The sequence below is a fragment of the Neomonachus schauinslandi genome, chromosome 4, assembly GCF_002201575.2.
Source record: "Neomonachus schauinslandi chromosome 4, ASM220157v2, whole genome shotgun sequence".
Taxonomy (NCBI): domain Eukaryota; kingdom Metazoa; phylum Chordata; class Mammalia; order Carnivora; family Phocidae; genus Neomonachus; species Neomonachus schauinslandi.
The window spans coordinates 3895288-3910921 of NC_058406.1; the positions used below are offsets into that span (position 1 = coordinate 3895288).

The 15634-nt window shown below is 58.0% G+C and overlaps 1 protein-coding gene across 1 annotated transcript in view; it reads right to left on the minus strand.

Annotated features, from left to right (window-relative positions):
* The window catches only part of CHD5 (chromodomain helicase DNA binding protein 5), a 56441-nt gene that overhangs the window by 16679 nt on the left and 24128 nt on the right, over positions 1 to 15634 (minus strand). Inside the window, exons 10-23 of the mRNA XM_044913810.1 lie at positions 15389 to 15595; positions 14964 to 15175; positions 12322 to 12453; positions 12129 to 12237; positions 10922 to 11113; positions 10631 to 10831; positions 8012 to 8149; positions 7814 to 7935; positions 6792 to 6965; positions 6260 to 6401; positions 4956 to 5087; positions 2432 to 2549; positions 1203 to 1327; positions 4 to 235 (exon numbers count right to left, since the gene is read on the minus strand). Of these exons, the coding sequence (XP_044769745.1) occupies positions 4 to 235; positions 1203 to 1327; positions 2432 to 2549; positions 4956 to 5087; positions 6260 to 6401; positions 6792 to 6965; positions 7814 to 7935; positions 8012 to 8149; positions 10631 to 10831; positions 10922 to 11113; positions 12129 to 12237; positions 12322 to 12453; positions 14964 to 15175; positions 15389 to 15595 (2236 nt within the window). The remainder of the gene's footprint in view (positions 1 to 3; positions 236 to 1202; positions 1328 to 2431; positions 2550 to 4955; positions 5088 to 6259; positions 6402 to 6791; positions 6966 to 7813; positions 7936 to 8011; positions 8150 to 10630; positions 10832 to 10921; positions 11114 to 12128; positions 12238 to 12321; positions 12454 to 14963; positions 15176 to 15388; positions 15596 to 15634) is intronic.

Sequence of the window (15634 nt, forward strand, 5' to 3'; positions counted from 1 at the left end):
CACCCTCCACGTCGTCCTTGAAGAGCTCTTCTGTGCCGAACTTGAGGATGTCATCCAGCTCCTGCTTGGTCATGGAGCCGGACTTGGAGCCGAGGCCGGGCCGTACCACCAGGTGGGTGAGCATCATCTTGCGCTTGGCCACCTGTGTGATGCGCTCCTCCACCGAGGCCCGAGTCACGAAGCGGTAGATCATCACCTTCTTGTTCTGTCCGATGCGATGGGCACGGCTGAAGGCCTGGGGGCAAGCTGCAGCTCAGTGCTCGGGGCTCAGCCAAGGGCTGGGTCGGGCACCTCATGGGGAGAGGGGGTGTTGCACACGTGTTCATGGGCATGTTCTGTGTGGAACGAGCCGTGTGACCCCATGGAAATGCACACGTGTCAGGCCAGCTCCTCTCCCTTCCCGACTGTGGGTAGTCTCGTGTGGGCCTGGGTGCCCGCACAGGTGGAGCTGGGCATGGCTGCGGGTGGGCAGGGGCCAGTGTGCTGGACGTATCAAAGCCACATGGGGCTCTGATGGCAGATCGGGGAGATGGGGTGAGTGAGCCGCGGATGGGACTGCACAGCCAGCTCGGGAGGGCAGCAAGGCCCGGAAGCTGCCCGGCGCTGCGTGCCCTGGGTGTCTGCGTGATGCGACCATAGTGTTTCTATCTATGCCGGTGACCGTGCGTGGGTGCACATGTGTGCATGAGAAACGAGTGTGTGTGTGTGTCCATCCCTGCCCCGGGTGGGGTGACCAGGCGACAACAGTGTGTGTCTCTACTCCCACAACCCCTACCCCCCTCAGCCCGCCCATCCTTCCTCACCAGCCCCTTTTGCCCCCTCCATCTCTTCTCCCACAGGCTTCTCCCCCCACTCTGTTTCCCTTGCTTCCTCCCAAACTGGCTCCCTCTGGGTCCCAGGACTCCCTCCTCCTGCCTCCTTCCATGGCCTTGGTCCTAAGAGTGATGGGACAGACCAGGGGTTACCAGGCACAGACTGTCGTGAGTCCTTGGACACCCTGCCTGTCCTCTCTGGGCGTTTCCTCTTTTGTATAATGAGGGAGCCGGAGGGGCGGGGCAAAGCTCCACTCACCCCCCAACCCCCGGGCCCCTCTTGGGGCTGGGATTCCATGAGACACAGTCTGAGGGGGAGGGATGGAAAGCCCACAGAACCAGGTGTGGCAAGGGGCTGTCTGAGAGGGTTGTGGTGTCAGGGCCACAGACCTGGATGTCATTGTGTGGATTCCAGTCCGAGTCGTAGATGATGACGGTGTCTGCTGTGGCCAAGTTGATGCCCAGGCCCCCCGCCCGGGTGGAGAGAAGGAAGCAGAACTGCTGCGCCCCAGGGGCTGAGGAAGAGAGGCAGGTGCCCAGTGGGGTCAGAGCGGAGAGGGAGGGGACAGGTGGACAGCAGAGAGCAGGGCGGGAGCAGATACAAGAGGGAAGGGGCTGCTGGGGACTGTGACCCCATCACGGACAACAGTCCCAGCTGTGTTCAGGGAAGCTGCAGGAGGCTGGGGGCCCAGGGTGGGCACAGAGCAGTCCACTCGAGCCCCACTTAACTCCCAGCTGTGCTCTGAGCCCTGACCCAACAGGAGGGAGCCAGAGTGAGAGGAAGTTGATTTTCAAAGCCCAGATGGGCAAAGAACAAACTACGAATAGCCGGCAAATACAGGCAGACCCATAATAAGGGTTGGCCCTGGAGAGCTCAGTCCTTCGTGCCCTCCCAGCTTTACCTAGTCCATGAGGCTGTCAGTGTGGCCAGGAGACACTCAGGGTCACAGCTCCAGGGCCCCAGCAACCCTGCTGGACAGTCCCCACTGTCGCAGGACAGCTGGTTCTCAGACCCACCTAAGCCCTTCATACGGGACCTGGGACTGCCCTGCACACCCACAAGAGCTACAAACAGGTTCCCAGTCCTCCCAGTGCCTCGGCCACTCCCACTTCCATCTAGATCCTGGAACCCTGTACTCGTTCTACCTCCAACACCAGTGGACAACGGGCATCGCTCCTTTGGGCATCTGGGCAGTGGGGCCCCAGGTGGAGGTGTCCATCCCGCACTGCTCATAACTGCTGGTTTACCTGGTGTCAGCATCCGAAGCCCGCAGGGGTCAACCAGACCCTCAGCGCCAGCTTCATTTAGTAATAGAGGTGGTACTTTCCTCCCTATCTGCCCTTCTCTGTGTCCAGTTCTCAGTTCTGAACAGGTGTTACCTCCTGGGCCCCTCAGCACCCCAGGTGGCCCCTGGAGGTTCCATGGGATTAACTCCTTTGAGCATTTAAAACTAAGGGCGAGCTGTTAGGACCTAAGGACTGGTCTGCTTTCTTCAGCCATTAGATTAGAGGGGAAGCTAATCTGAACATCCATTTGGGGGGCCTGGCCAAGATCTTAGCCTGGGAGAAAAGGCAGACATGGGGTCCCCATCAAGAACCCCTGGGTGAGGCAGGGGTACCATTGAATCTGTCGATCGCCTCTTGTCGGAGGCCCCCAGTGATGCCACCATCAATCCGCTCATACTTGTAGCCCTCATACTCCAGGAAGTCCTCCAGAAGGTCCAGCATCTTGGTCATCTGCAGGGGACATGGTATGCCTGAGGGGCTGCCACAGAGCAAGGAACCCCATGGGGCCATGGGCAGGACCCCATGACAGCTGGGGGAAGACAGAGCTGCCTGCTGAGTGGGGAGATAGGTGAGACCCAGGCAGACCTGACATGGGGCTCTCTGGAGAGCAATGCAGCCTCCAACCTCGAGCCCCGGGGCCACAGCATCCCCCATGCCGGCCCCACAGCCATCTGCCTAAAACACAGCTCTAAGCATGAGCCTCCCTGCTCTCACCTCACAGAAGAAAGTTCCAGCTCCTCACCCTGGCTTTCCAGGCTGGCAGGACTATTTCTCAATGCTTCCCCCATACCACCCCAAATTACCTGGACTCTCCTCCTGGAATGCCCACCCCTTTACTGCCTAGGGAACTCAAACAGCACCTCTTCTGTGAAATCTTCCCTGATTTCACCTCTCCTTTTAAGAAGAGGAAGGCAGGGGCACCTGGGTGGCTCAGTCATTAAGCATCTGCCTTTGGCTCAGGTCATGATCCTAGGGTCCTGGGATCGAGCCCCACATCGGGCTCCCTGCTCCATGGGAAGCCGGCTTCTCCCTCTCCCACTCCCCCTGCTTGTGTTCCCTCTCTCACTGTGTCTCTCTCTGTCAAATAAATAAATAAAATCTTAAAAAAAAAAAAAAAAAGAGGAAGGCAGTCCCTTCGGGGCTCCCATACCCCTGTGTACCTCCCTTCATTCTTGAGAGATAGTTCAGCTGGATATAAAACGATCTAGTCCCACAGGGTACTGGAGATTTTGCACTTGTCCCCTGCCCCCTATTGTTGCTGATGAGACCTCTGAGGACAGTCTGATCATCATTCCTCATAGGTACTGAGTCTGAAGTGCTGATTTCCCTGTGATGTGTCTGGGGACCCGTTTGCTTGGATTTATCTATCTCGCTTGGTACTCTAGAGTGCACTTGAGATCTGAGACCTCGTGTCTTTCCCCAGGTCTGCAAACTCACAGAGTCCAGCTTCATCACCGTTTTCTCTACTTCTACGGCTTGTGTCAGAGGATTACTGGAGCCTCCCAAGGGGTCCTCCAGACAATTTATCATTTCTAAGCTCCATCTCTCTCTGCTGCATTCTGGGGAGATCCCTCAGGGCCAGGTCCATTCATCAGCATTGTCTTCACCGGGGTTGAGAGTTTATCCAATCTTTTGAAATGTTTTATTTCAGTTTCAGGCAGATTTTCCTATCCAGTTCTCGTTTCATTTCCTCCTGCTTGTACTTAACTGATTTCTTCTTGATTGATGGGTGTTACTCCATTAATTTTGAGGATCCTAAACATGTTTGTCTGAAGTCTTTTTCAGGCTGTTCTATTTTTCTTTTCATTCAGATTCTACCTACTGGGTTTTTTTTTTTTAATTTTTTTTTTAAAGATTTTATTTATTTATTTGAGAGAGAGAATGATATAGAGAGCATGAGAGGGGGGAGGGTCAGAGAGAGAAGCAGACTCCCTGCTGATCAGGGAGCCCGATGTGGGACTCGATCCCGGGACTCCAGGATCATGACCTGAGCCGAAGGCAGTCGCTTAACCAACTGAGCCACCCAGGTGCCCTCTACCTACTGTTTTGTGGGATGTCTTTTCGTCATGAGTTTTGGAGATGGGGTTTGTCGGCTCGTTTTGGATGGGAGGGCTCTGTCTCTGGAACTTTCCCTCTGTGCACATTTCTAGTTGTGCAGTTCCTTCTACTTGGTCCCTTGAGGCCTCAGCCCAGAATCCTGTCTTATGTCGGCAAGGGGTTGGGGGGATTGTGGATCCAGTCCCAGGCTCGTTCAGCTTTCCCCAAATCCCTCGGCCTCTCATGGGCCTATGATGGGATTGGGGGCTGCAGGCAGGAGCAGCTGTTCCCACTTTAGTACACAGAGGAGACACATCCTACTTTGTGGCTCTGAGCAAGGGGCCTGGCTCAGTCCCACCACACGGAAGCATTTTTACCACCAGGCCTCCACAGGAACACTGCTGTGACTTCCATCACAGAGATGCCCCCAGAACTAAATAACTGTGTCTTTACCTCCATCTCCCACACTGGACTATGAGTGTCTCAAGGACAGGGACTGGCCCCATGCCTAGCACAGAGCCTGACGGAGGATAGATGCAACCAGAGGGAGGAAGGAACGAGGACATAGACCAGCTGACCCCCAAGGCTGCACAGCATGCCTCTGACCACCCAAGAGGCAATGCTGCAAGTGCTGGAGAGGGCCTCCTGGCGCTGCCCCCATGTGGGCTCCTCCCAAGCCAGCCCCGGGGCCCCTCTGTGGGAAGTCAGGCTGCAGGGGCACTGAGGGCTGTGCTCCCAGCTGGCAGGGGTGCCCTCTGCAGGGTGCGGGGTGGAGGCTGGGGGAGGCAGAGGTCGGCCAGCCACCCAGGGCCAGCTCACCTGGGAGAAGATGAGCACACGGTGCCCTTCGTCCCTCAGCTTCTTGAGCATCTTCTGCAGAAGCATGAGCTTGCCTGAAGACTTGACCAGGGAGCTGCCATCATAGGAGCCATTGGGCAAGACAGGGGCCTCCTGCAGACACAGCAGAAGTTGGGGAACTGGGGGGCTTCCCCTCTCCCCTCTGGCTTTGCACCAAAGAGGCCCACAGGGATGGTCAGAGGCCCAGTAACGGGCTGAGCACAAAGCCCGAGCCCGGCTCAGGCCAGGCTCAGCAGAGGTGGACGGGCCTCGCATCTCACGGGCCCCTCCCCAACACAGCGTTCCCAGGCAGAGCCAGACTGGTCAGCCCGCCCTCCATCTCCCCCTGCTGGCACTCCACCAAGGCACCGGGGACATCAGCGAACAAGCGGATGACAGAGTCTTAAGCTAAGCCGGCCTTCCCAGAAGGAATTATGCCTGGTCTCTGGGGTCACTGGAGGGCGCATCCTGGCCAGGACAGCCCCTGAACCCCAGCTGGGCAGGACGTCAGTCCAAGGGCACCTGCCGTGCCAGAGTGGCGAGAGCCATCTGGGGTGGCCTCAAGTGCAGATCACCCAGAGCACGGCCCCCTGCGCCTCACTCTGCTGTCCGGGGGGAGGACATATCCCCTGCGGAGGGTTTCGGTGAGAACCAGAATAGTAGTGTGGGTGGTGACAAGAACAGCAACACCAGGCTCTCTGCGAGGGCACACTTCACGTGCACCTCCGCATCTGGTCCTTACCCTCTCAGGCGGATGCTACTGTCCCATTTTAATGAGGAAAAAGCTGAGGCTCAGAGAAGGATTGCTGGCTTTCCTGAGACCACAGGGCCAGAGCTGGTGTCCGACCTGGGGTCGTCTCTCACTCAGGACCGCACATCACAATCACCTGGGGCCCCACTCAGGCCTTCCTGACTCCCTTAGTGACTGAGTGCAACCAGATCAGCCTGGGGTCCCCTGCTGCGGAGGCTGGAGGGGACCTTGGGGTGCCCCACTGCCCCCCACTACTTTATGGTCTCCTTCCAAGGGAAGGAGAGGGCCTGCCTGAGCAGCGGATGGAGGTAGGTTTTCAGAAACCTGGCATAATGGGGACCCACATCACCTCTAAGTCCTCATCCTCAGGGAGGGCTGAGGGCTGAGCACCTGCCACCACAGCCAGGGCCACCGTGGCAGCCACGCACACTCACCACGGTGGGCAAAGGGAACCTACGACAGCAGCCTCACGCCCTGACCGTGATGGTCACGGGTACTTACTTACAGTGGCCACGGGGCGGCCACGGGGACTTACCACGGCGGCCACGGGGAAGAGGTAGGGGTGGTTGCAACACTTCTTCAGATCCATCATGATGTTGAGCAGCGACACCTGGTTCCCACCCCCCTTGGAGTTGAGTGCCTCGAAGTTCCGCGTGAGGATGAACTTGTAGTACTTCCTGCAGCAGGGCAAGGAGGAAAGGACACCAGGGCTGCCGCAGCCTCTGAGAGCACACTCTGCAGGGAGGCCAGGGGCTGCCAGTCCTGCACCATTCACAGACAGACCAGGGGAGACCTGCGAGGTGAAGCCACAGGCCTGGAGTCACCCAGCAAGTTCCTGGGGACATTGCAAGGACTCGGGCAGCCCCAAGCCTGGCCAGCTGAACAGGTCGAAGAAGGAAGTGTGTGCAAAAGGTGAGTCAAGGCGTCGGTGGGGCCAGAGAGCCTTCCCACCACCCTGGGAAGCAGTGCAGGAAGGCTAGGTCAGACCTTCTGGGAGAAGACAAGCCCAGGGGACATGAGGCACGCTGCTCTGTGGCAGGGCCCCAACAGGCAGAGCGCCCACTCACTTCTGCATCTGGCTCAGCTCCACACGAACGATCAGCTCGGTCTTGGCCGGCATGTTCTTGAATACATCAGCCTTGAGCCGCCTCAGCATGTGTGGCCCCAGCAGGTCGTGTAGCTTCTTGATCTGGTCTTCCTTGGAGATATCGGCAAACTCCTCCAGGAAGCCCTCCAGATTGCTGCAAGAAAGAACTGGGATGAGAGCCAGGAGCAGGGGAGGGAAGCAAGCCAAAGCCATCTGCAGAGGGAGCCAGGACTGGGGTGGGGGGGACCAGAGGGTCACAGGGCAGGCGATTGGCTGGTGGGCCTGGGAGCCTTAGCCCTGCCCTAGGTGTCCATCTGAGCCCATGCCCCACCCCCAACCTCTCAGCACAGCTCTCTCAGCCAAATAGGATACCTTCCTCTCCTCAAAGCTGTCCTGGGCACGAGGTCTCTAGGACTCTTTACCCATACTACAGAAAAGGAAACTGAGGCTGATGGGGGCCCAAGGTTGTATGGTCCAGCCTGCCCTCCAGTCTATATCACCTGATTCCAAAGTCAGCACTGTCCACCCTGAAACCCCCATTCTGAGCTGGAAAATGGGGTAGGTGAAGACAAGGAGGCTAGGGAAGGAGACCCCAGGACTCCCACTGGCCGGGGCTCTGTGTTTGCCCCCATATCTGCCAGCACCCCCGTCTTCTACCCCCATCACGGTCACCCGTGCGGTCACTGGGGTTTCCGTGGAGAGGAAGGAACAAGCCAGGGTATGGGGGCGAGGACAGGAGTCCCAGAGGACCCCCGGGGTTCTCCTGGGGCAGAGCCGAGGAACAGTCGCCATATTCGGGGCAGCTGCTGTCCCCCGAGCACTCTGTACATGCAGCACCACGGCCCCTCCTGCGCAGGTCACTTGAGGTGGGCTTGCTAACGCTCCCATTTTACTGATGAGGAAACCAAGTTCCAGCGAGGAGCCCCAGCACCAGCCTCGGACCCTGACACTTCTCCCCTGGCTGCCCGCCTGCCCCCACCCCAGCCGGGCCCACTGACTCACTTGAACCTCTCTGGAGTCAGGAAGTTGAGGAGATGGAACAGCTCCTCTAGGTTGTTCTGAAGGGGGGTCCCCGTCAGCAGCAGCTTATAATCGATCTTGTAGCTGTTCAAGACCCTAAAGAACTTTGGGGGAGAGGAGGCCCGTCAGGGGGAGCAGGGCGGCTCCAGGGGCCAGCAGCCGGCACCCAGCACCACCTACCTTGGACTGGTTGTTCTTGAGCCGGTGGGCCTCGTCCACCACTAGGCAGGCCCACTCGATGGAGCCCAGAATGGCCTGGTCGATGGTGATGAGCTCGTAGGAGGTGAGCAGGACATGAAATTTGATCTGCACTTCTTTCTGGAGGGGGAGAAGAGCGTCTGGGAGGGGAGCAGGTAGGGTCTCCAGAGACAAGGAGGCGTGGAGGAGGGGTGGACAGGACCTCCCCCAAAGAGCCCAGGGAGGCCCTGGGACTGAGAGGAAGGGCAGAGGGGTCAGCTGAGGCCCAGAGACCCACACGACCATGGACAGACAGCCGTGGGGAGCAAGCCCGCGCTGAGCTCTTCACGCCCCGCTCATCCTCACAGGCCACTCCCGCTACGCCATCCCTGTCCCCATTTACAGCGCGCGGGGTCTCAGGCTGGGTGAGATCCCCCGGGTCCCTGTGGCCAATGGATGGCAGAGTGAGGATTCGAACAGAGAAGTGGTCCTCGCCCTCGGGTTTAAACGCTCTGCAGTTGCCAACTTGAAATTCGTAGTCATTATATGGTTGGGGATGGTGAAGCCCCGGCTGCCCTGCCCAGCAAACACCGACACCTCACAACCTCGTGGGGAACAGGCCCGGGCATAAGGGGCATTCACCCCAAGAGCAGCCCCAAGCTGAGGGACATGACATTAAATAGCCAACAAAAACCACCATCATGGAGAGAGGAGGAGCACGGAATAATGGGAAAAGCTGTTTCCTGCACTTGAACCAGGGACCCCATATCTTTGTCCTTCACTGGGCCCCACAAAGGAGGGAGCCCGTCCTGGCCAAACCAAGCCTGGCTCTCCCCGCGACCGGCGTCCCTGTGGGAAGGGACCAGAGAGGGGCAGAGGGGCATCTCTGGGTTTGCACCCAGCCCTGTCCTTTGGAGCTAGACCTCAGTCAAGTTAAATAACCTCCCGAGCCTCAGTCTCCCTTCTGGTAAAAAGGGCGCAATCCTGTCTACGTGAGGAATGCCACGAGAATCCAAACAGCACAGGCTGTTCCTCACAAAATGACACACGGAGTCCTCCCAAGACCCAACACTGCCATTCAGGGTATGACCCAAAAGGCCCCAAAGAAGCAGAAGCAGGGATTTGAACAAATGTTGGCACATCCACATTTATTGCATTTCCACAAGAGCCAAAACGTGGAAACAACCCAAGCGTCTGTGGATAGATGAATGCATACAGATTTCAAAATGCGGTCTTTTCACACAGTGGGACGTTATTTGGCCTTAAGAAGAAAGGACATTCGGACCCCGTGTTACCACAGGGATGAGCTTGATGACGTTATGCTCAGCGAGGGAACCGGTCACAAAAAAGGATATGCTGTACCATTCCACTTGAACGAGGTACTGAGAGTATCGAAATCACAGAGGGAGAGAGCTGGGTGGGTGCCAGGAGCTGGGCAGGGGGACGGGAGTTCCTGCTTGCTGGGGACCGAGTTTTGGTTTTGCAAGATGACAAGGTTCTGGAGGCGGAGGATGGTGATGGTTGCCCGGAAAAGGTGAACGTACTCAATGCCCCTGAACTGCACACCTCAAAATGGTTACGGCAGTAGATTTTTATGTTTGTGTATTTTACCACAATTTTTCTATTTTTATTGGTTTCTTAAGATTTATTTGAGAGAGAGAGAGAGCGTGCGCGCGCAGTGGGGAGGGGCAGAGGAAGAGGGAGAGAAACCCAAGCAGACACCACACTGAGCGCAGAGCCCAACGTGGGGCTTGATCTCACAACCCTGAGATCAGACCTGAGCTGAAACCAAGAGTTGGACGCTTAACTGACTGAGCCACCCAGGCACCCCTATTTTACCACAGCTTTTATCGCTTCTCGGCCTTTTGGCTAAGATCAAGTGTAAAAATAAAAGAGATGAGTCTGCAGAGTGTCCAGCACGTCACAGGGCCCCAGCGTGAGCTCAGGAGAGGTTTTCTGTGACTAACTGTCCCGCAGGCCCATCATCTGACCCCTCTGGGGTCACTGAGTCATCCCCTCATCCAACAAATAGTTACCCGGCATGCCCTGGGGCCACAGCTGTTCCAAGATGCTAGAGCAGTCTGGTGTAAGAACCCCCCGGGCTCCTGGGAGGCGACTGCCAGCCCCCCAGTGCCACAGCTAACGTAAGTGCTAAGATGAGTTAAGGGCCTACCATGTGCCACCATGATCCTGAGTGTTCCTCAAAGTGCAGACTGGGGACCAGAGGCATCCACATCTCCTGGGACTTTGTCACAAATGCAGAGTCTCAGGCCCCACCCCAGAGCTGCAGGATCAGAACCTGCTCTTCAACAAGACCCACGGTGACCCGTGGACACAGTCAAGACTGAGAGACCCTGCCTAGCTCAGTCAACCCTCCACACCTCTGGGGGCTGGGTCTGTTAGCTCAGTTTGCTGAGAAGAATTTGAGGCACAGAGAGGTCACACAGCTGATGTACTAGGTTAAATTGTGCACCCCCCCCCCAAATCCGTGTCCACCCAGCCCCTCGGGATGTGACCCTTTTAGGAGCGATGGTCTTTGCAGGGATAATCAGTTGCGATGAGATCATCTGGATCAGGACCGGGAGCCTTTCTGGGGTACCCCCGAGGATGAGGGGCACTCACCTTCATGCGGAACACCTTCTTCCCACTCCGAATGGCGTTGTCCTCAAAAGAAAACTCATTCTCCCGGATCACGGAGCGGCTCTCCTTGTCCCCCGTGTAGGTGACCACATAGAAGTCAGGTGCCCACATCTCAAACTCACGCTCCCAGTTGATGATGGTGGACAGGGGCGCGCTGACCAGGTAGGGCCCCTTGGAGTGCCCCTGGAGACAGGCAGACAGAAGCGGTGGGGCTGCCTGCCCTCGGCCAGTGCTGGCCACCCCCCCCCGGGACCCCGGCCCTGGCCCACGCACCTCCTTGTACAGGGAGTAGAGGAAGACGATGGTCTGCACAGTCTTGCCCAGCCCCATCTCATCAGCCAGGATGGTGTCTGTGCCCTGGGCCCAGGAGAAGCGCAGCCAGTTGAGGCCCTCCAGCTGGTATGGGTGCAGTGTGCCTCCCGTGGAGTCAATGTACCAAGGCTGCTTGTCAAACTTGACCGTGGGCTGCAGAGGGGGCAGAGGTCCAGACACACCCTGAACCCTGGGCACCGCAGCCCAGCCCCAGGGCTTGGCACACACTGTTCCTTCCGCCCTCAGTACTATTCTCACTCCTCTCATCCCTGCCAACTTATTCATCCTTCAGGTCTTGGCTGGAGCACCTCTTCCTTCAGCAAGCCCTCCCTGACTCCCAGTCTGGCTTAGGTGTTCCCATGTCCTCCGGGGGCAGCCCTGTACGTTTCCAGTGGGGTCGTTTCCTGATTGTTGGATTCTCTGACTTTGAGCCCAGGTTGTGGTCATCACACTCGTCCTGTTCCCCGCTGCCGCCTCTGTGCCCCACGTGATACCTGGGACATGGTGGACACTTGGTCAACATGTTTGGTGCATGCCTGAGGTGCTTCCTCCCCTTGATCCTAAACATCACCCTCTGTGTCCTTTATAGCCTGCAGCTCAAGACTGCCTCCCCCATGAAGTCCTCCAGATGTTCCAGGCCCATTTGCCCTTCCCTGGCAATCCCCAGCTCCAGGCTGAACCCCCATGTTCTATGGGCCCGGGGGAGATGGACACTTCTTGACATGGGGCCAGAGTCCTTGTTCCAACAGCTGGCAGACACCCCAGAGAAGTTTGCTAAATGGATAAAGGTCAACCTTCCACACCCTGATGGGCTCACAGCTGGGGGTGGGACCAGCTGGGGGATATATTTTGTATGCTGAGCAGAGACTATGTGCTCCCCAGTTTGTGCACAGGTAACCCACAGTTCAAACTCACAGGAGGCCAAGGCCTCTGTCCCCCGGGAGCTGCCCCTCTGCATCAGGCTGGCGGACCCAGACCCCGGGGTTGAGCTCTCCCCGGCGGGGAGGGCCTGGGTCTTCGTCACCTTGTCCCATCAGCTGCCAGGGCTGAAGTGGGCGGAACCAGACGGGCCCTGGCACTCCGCTCCCGCAGGATACTCCATCCTCCACGGCCAAGCCTGAGGTGGCAGGACCCAGCAACCCCACCCCATCCCCCGCTCCCTGCTCACATCCACAATGGGTGTGTCTGGTGGCTTCTCCTGTTTATCATCCTTCAGCTTCTTGCCCTTCTTGACCAGCCTCTTGGGCAGCCTAGCATCCTCACCCAGCATCAGCTCCCTGGGAAAGAGCAGGGGAGGCGGATGAGCCAAGCTCGGGCCAGCAGGACGCGGCAGCCTGGGGACAGCGCTGCGGCCCACGCACCTGTGGCCCCAGTAGGCCTGCTTCAGGTTGTCATAGTAGGGGATATCGATGTCGTCGATCTCCCAGGTGCACTGGTCATAGGGCAGGTCTTTCCACTTGATCAGGTAGTGCACATCCCCCTTCTTGTCGAAGCTGCAACACAGCACACAGGTGGTGGGGGAGGGGCAGGCCGCTGGGAGAGGGGCTGTGGGGTGCGGGGGGGCTGCAGGGGGAGTCCAAAAGGACACCTCACAGGATGCAAAACCCTGGGGAGCTAGTGCGAGGGATGAGGGCCCAGGGGGGTGGCAGAGCCCGAGAGGGACAGGTGAGAGGCCATGCTCACAGAGGAGCTAAGAGCCAGCGACATTCCCATCCCCCATCACAGTGAGGCGTCCCATCCAGGCAGGGGGTCTGGACACCGGAATTCTGCATTTCTGAGTTGGACAGTCCTCTCCCCTGACCCTAGCTAGGCCTTTCTATTTTCACTTAAAAAATTCAAAGGACCAGAGGCATGCCCATCCTGGTCCCATCTCTGCCAAGTAAATTAGGACAGATTCCCACACGTGAGGGGGGGTGACCTCTTCTGGAGACCCCTGGGGACACGGGGACTTGATGAGCAAGCTAGCAGCCCAGAAGGGGTACTCCAGAGAAGCACCTTACTCTTCAGCTTGATTCTGGCTGCTGGGATGGTCCTCGAAGCCTCCCACCCACCCTGAGCTGAGTGGGTAACCAAGCTTGGGGAGCACGGTGCGGTGAGGGGAGCCATGGCTCCCCAAAAGGGCTGGGGCTGCAGCTAGCCTGGGGACCTTTAAGAGAAAGACCAACCCCCATCGCCATGGAAACTGATTTATTTTTTATTTTATTTTTTTTTTTTAAAGATTTTTATTTATTTATTTGAGAGAGAGAGAATGAGAGAGAGCACATGAGAGTGGGGAGGGTCAGAGGGAGAAGCAGACCCCCCACCGAGCAGGGAGCCTGATGCGGGACTCGATCCAGGGACTCCAGGATCACGACCCGAGCCGAAGGCAGTCGCTCAACCAACTGAGCCACCCAGGCGCCCTGATTTTTTTTTTTTAATAAATAGTCATTACTCAGACTTGGGGTAATAAATGTGCGGAAAATTCACCTGCCCTGCCTTGGAGGTAGGAAGGAAGATTGCCATATATGTTTTTAAAATGCAGCTTAATAAAGGTAAAAAAAAACTTGGGTCAGTTCAGTGGAGGGGGCACTCAGGTTTGCATAGGATCTAACCCTCTTTTCATGAGTTGTTCTCGGGGGAGCCTGGGCGGCTCAGTCGGTTAAACGTCTGACTTCAGCTCAAGTCATGATCTCAGGGTCCTGGGATCGAGCCCCGCATCGAGCCCCGTGTGTCCCATGTGCCCCGTGTGTGTTAGGCTCCACGCTCAGCGGGGAGTCTGCTTCTCCCTCTCCCTCTGCCCCTCCCCTGACTCATGCTCTCTCGTGCGAGCACACTCTCTCTCTCTCTCTCAAAAAAAAAAAAAGGAGTTGCTCTCAGTGAGGGCTGGTGATAGACAGAGGGCAGGCAGCTTTTCCAGCCCCGCCTGCCCGCCGCTTACTGAGGGCTGTTCTAGCAGGGCTGGCATGCTCCCTCGGCCCTCGCCACAGCCCTGCGGGGTTCTCTCGTGATCCCAATTCACATGAGAAACACAGAGGCACAGAGCCCAGAAAACAGGGAGCCAGGGTTAGAATCTGGGCCTGGCTCAGGTTCTTAACCTCTGCACTACCCAGCTCCCGCCACTCAGGACACCTGTGGTCGGCTGGCCCTAAGCCCCTCCCAGGCAGGGCCCATCAGGTCAAGACCGGGAGGCAAGTGAAGGCTCCGAGCCTCCCCCTGCACCCACCTGTCGGCCACTGCTGGTTCTCAAGCACCTGAGCTCAAGAATCAGCCAGAGCTCCCACTGCTCCCCAAACCAAAGCCACACTCCGGGGGTCCATAGGCTTCCTGCCTGGTCTCTGTCCAGCTTTCTGCAGCCTCTGATCACTGTCACCTGGGGCGTTTCCAGATTTCTCAACCAAGAGTTGTCTCAGGGCACGGGGGTTTGGGATAGTGGCTAAGAAAGCAAGTCCTACCCTCCTAACCCACTAGGTTCAAATCCCACCTCCACCGCCTCTTGGCTGTGTGACTTTGGGCAAGTAACTTAACCTCGCTGTGCCTGTCTGCACATCAGTAAAAGAGGTAGAAATGAAATGTCTACCTGTCAGGGTAGATAGTGCTCAGTAGTGTTAGTTGTTGTTCTAAAGGAGGATCAACTGTGCATACAGCCCCACACTTGATGCCACCTTTGTCCCCAGGACCTTCCTTCAGGTATCAGGGCCCCGGCTCTGGCAGAAGCCCGGGAGCACGAGCATCCTGACCCGCTGATGGTCCCACTCCGTGCAAGTGCCACAGGCTGTTCATGAAGTTGCCCCTTTACCCATATGACTTCGGAGCTGTACTCCCACCGTGAGTAAGAACACACGCGCGTGCATGTGCCTGCGTGCATCAGGCGACCCCCTCCAGCCGGGCAGTCAAATCGCCGACAGTGGGGGCCCACCATCTCTTCTTCCCGCCCCCACCACACGCACACGCAGCCCCGCGCCCATTCCACAGAGTGCAGGAGCTGCTGCGTCCCCGACCTGCGGCCACCTCCCCGGGCACCCACCTGTGGTTCAGGATGCGGTGGATCATCATCCACTCGGGCTTGATGCCGTAGCGGTAGAAGCGCTCCTCCATCTTGGCATAGAGAGGGTCCTTATTCTTCCTTTTCTCGCTCTTGCCATCCTCATCGCCAGAGCCATAGTCAAAGGGCGGCGGCTCGTCCATGTCGTTCTTTCTTTGGTAGTTGCGGTACATGACCGTGTGGTATAGCTCCAGCTGCTTGCACAGCAGCACAGGTCATGGGGGCGGATGGGCCACGGCTCCCCCATGTCCCCGAGCCGGCCCCCCAGCCAGGGTCGCACGCAGGACAGCCTCCCCTTCAGCCTCCCCCTCCCGCCGCCCGACAGTGCCCCACACCCAGCGCTAGGCAGCCCCTCTCAGGACCAGAGCCTTGGCGCAGCCGCACCTGCCCGTTCCGGGGGGCCTCACCTGAAGCTCCTTCACCCAGGAGCAGTGCCAGTAGGAGAGCCCAGCCCACTTGACAAAGAACTCTCTCTCCGGGATGCCCTCCAGGGGCTTGGGTGGGGGGACACCAGGCTCCACGTCGGGCCCCGGCAGCCCCACCACGAAGGGGGCAGGGGGCTCTGTCCACCTCCAGTGTAGGATCCGCTGGACTTTGCCTTTCAGCGGGGGGCACTGTGGACAGAGGAGGATCCCCAAGTTCAAGGCTTAGCC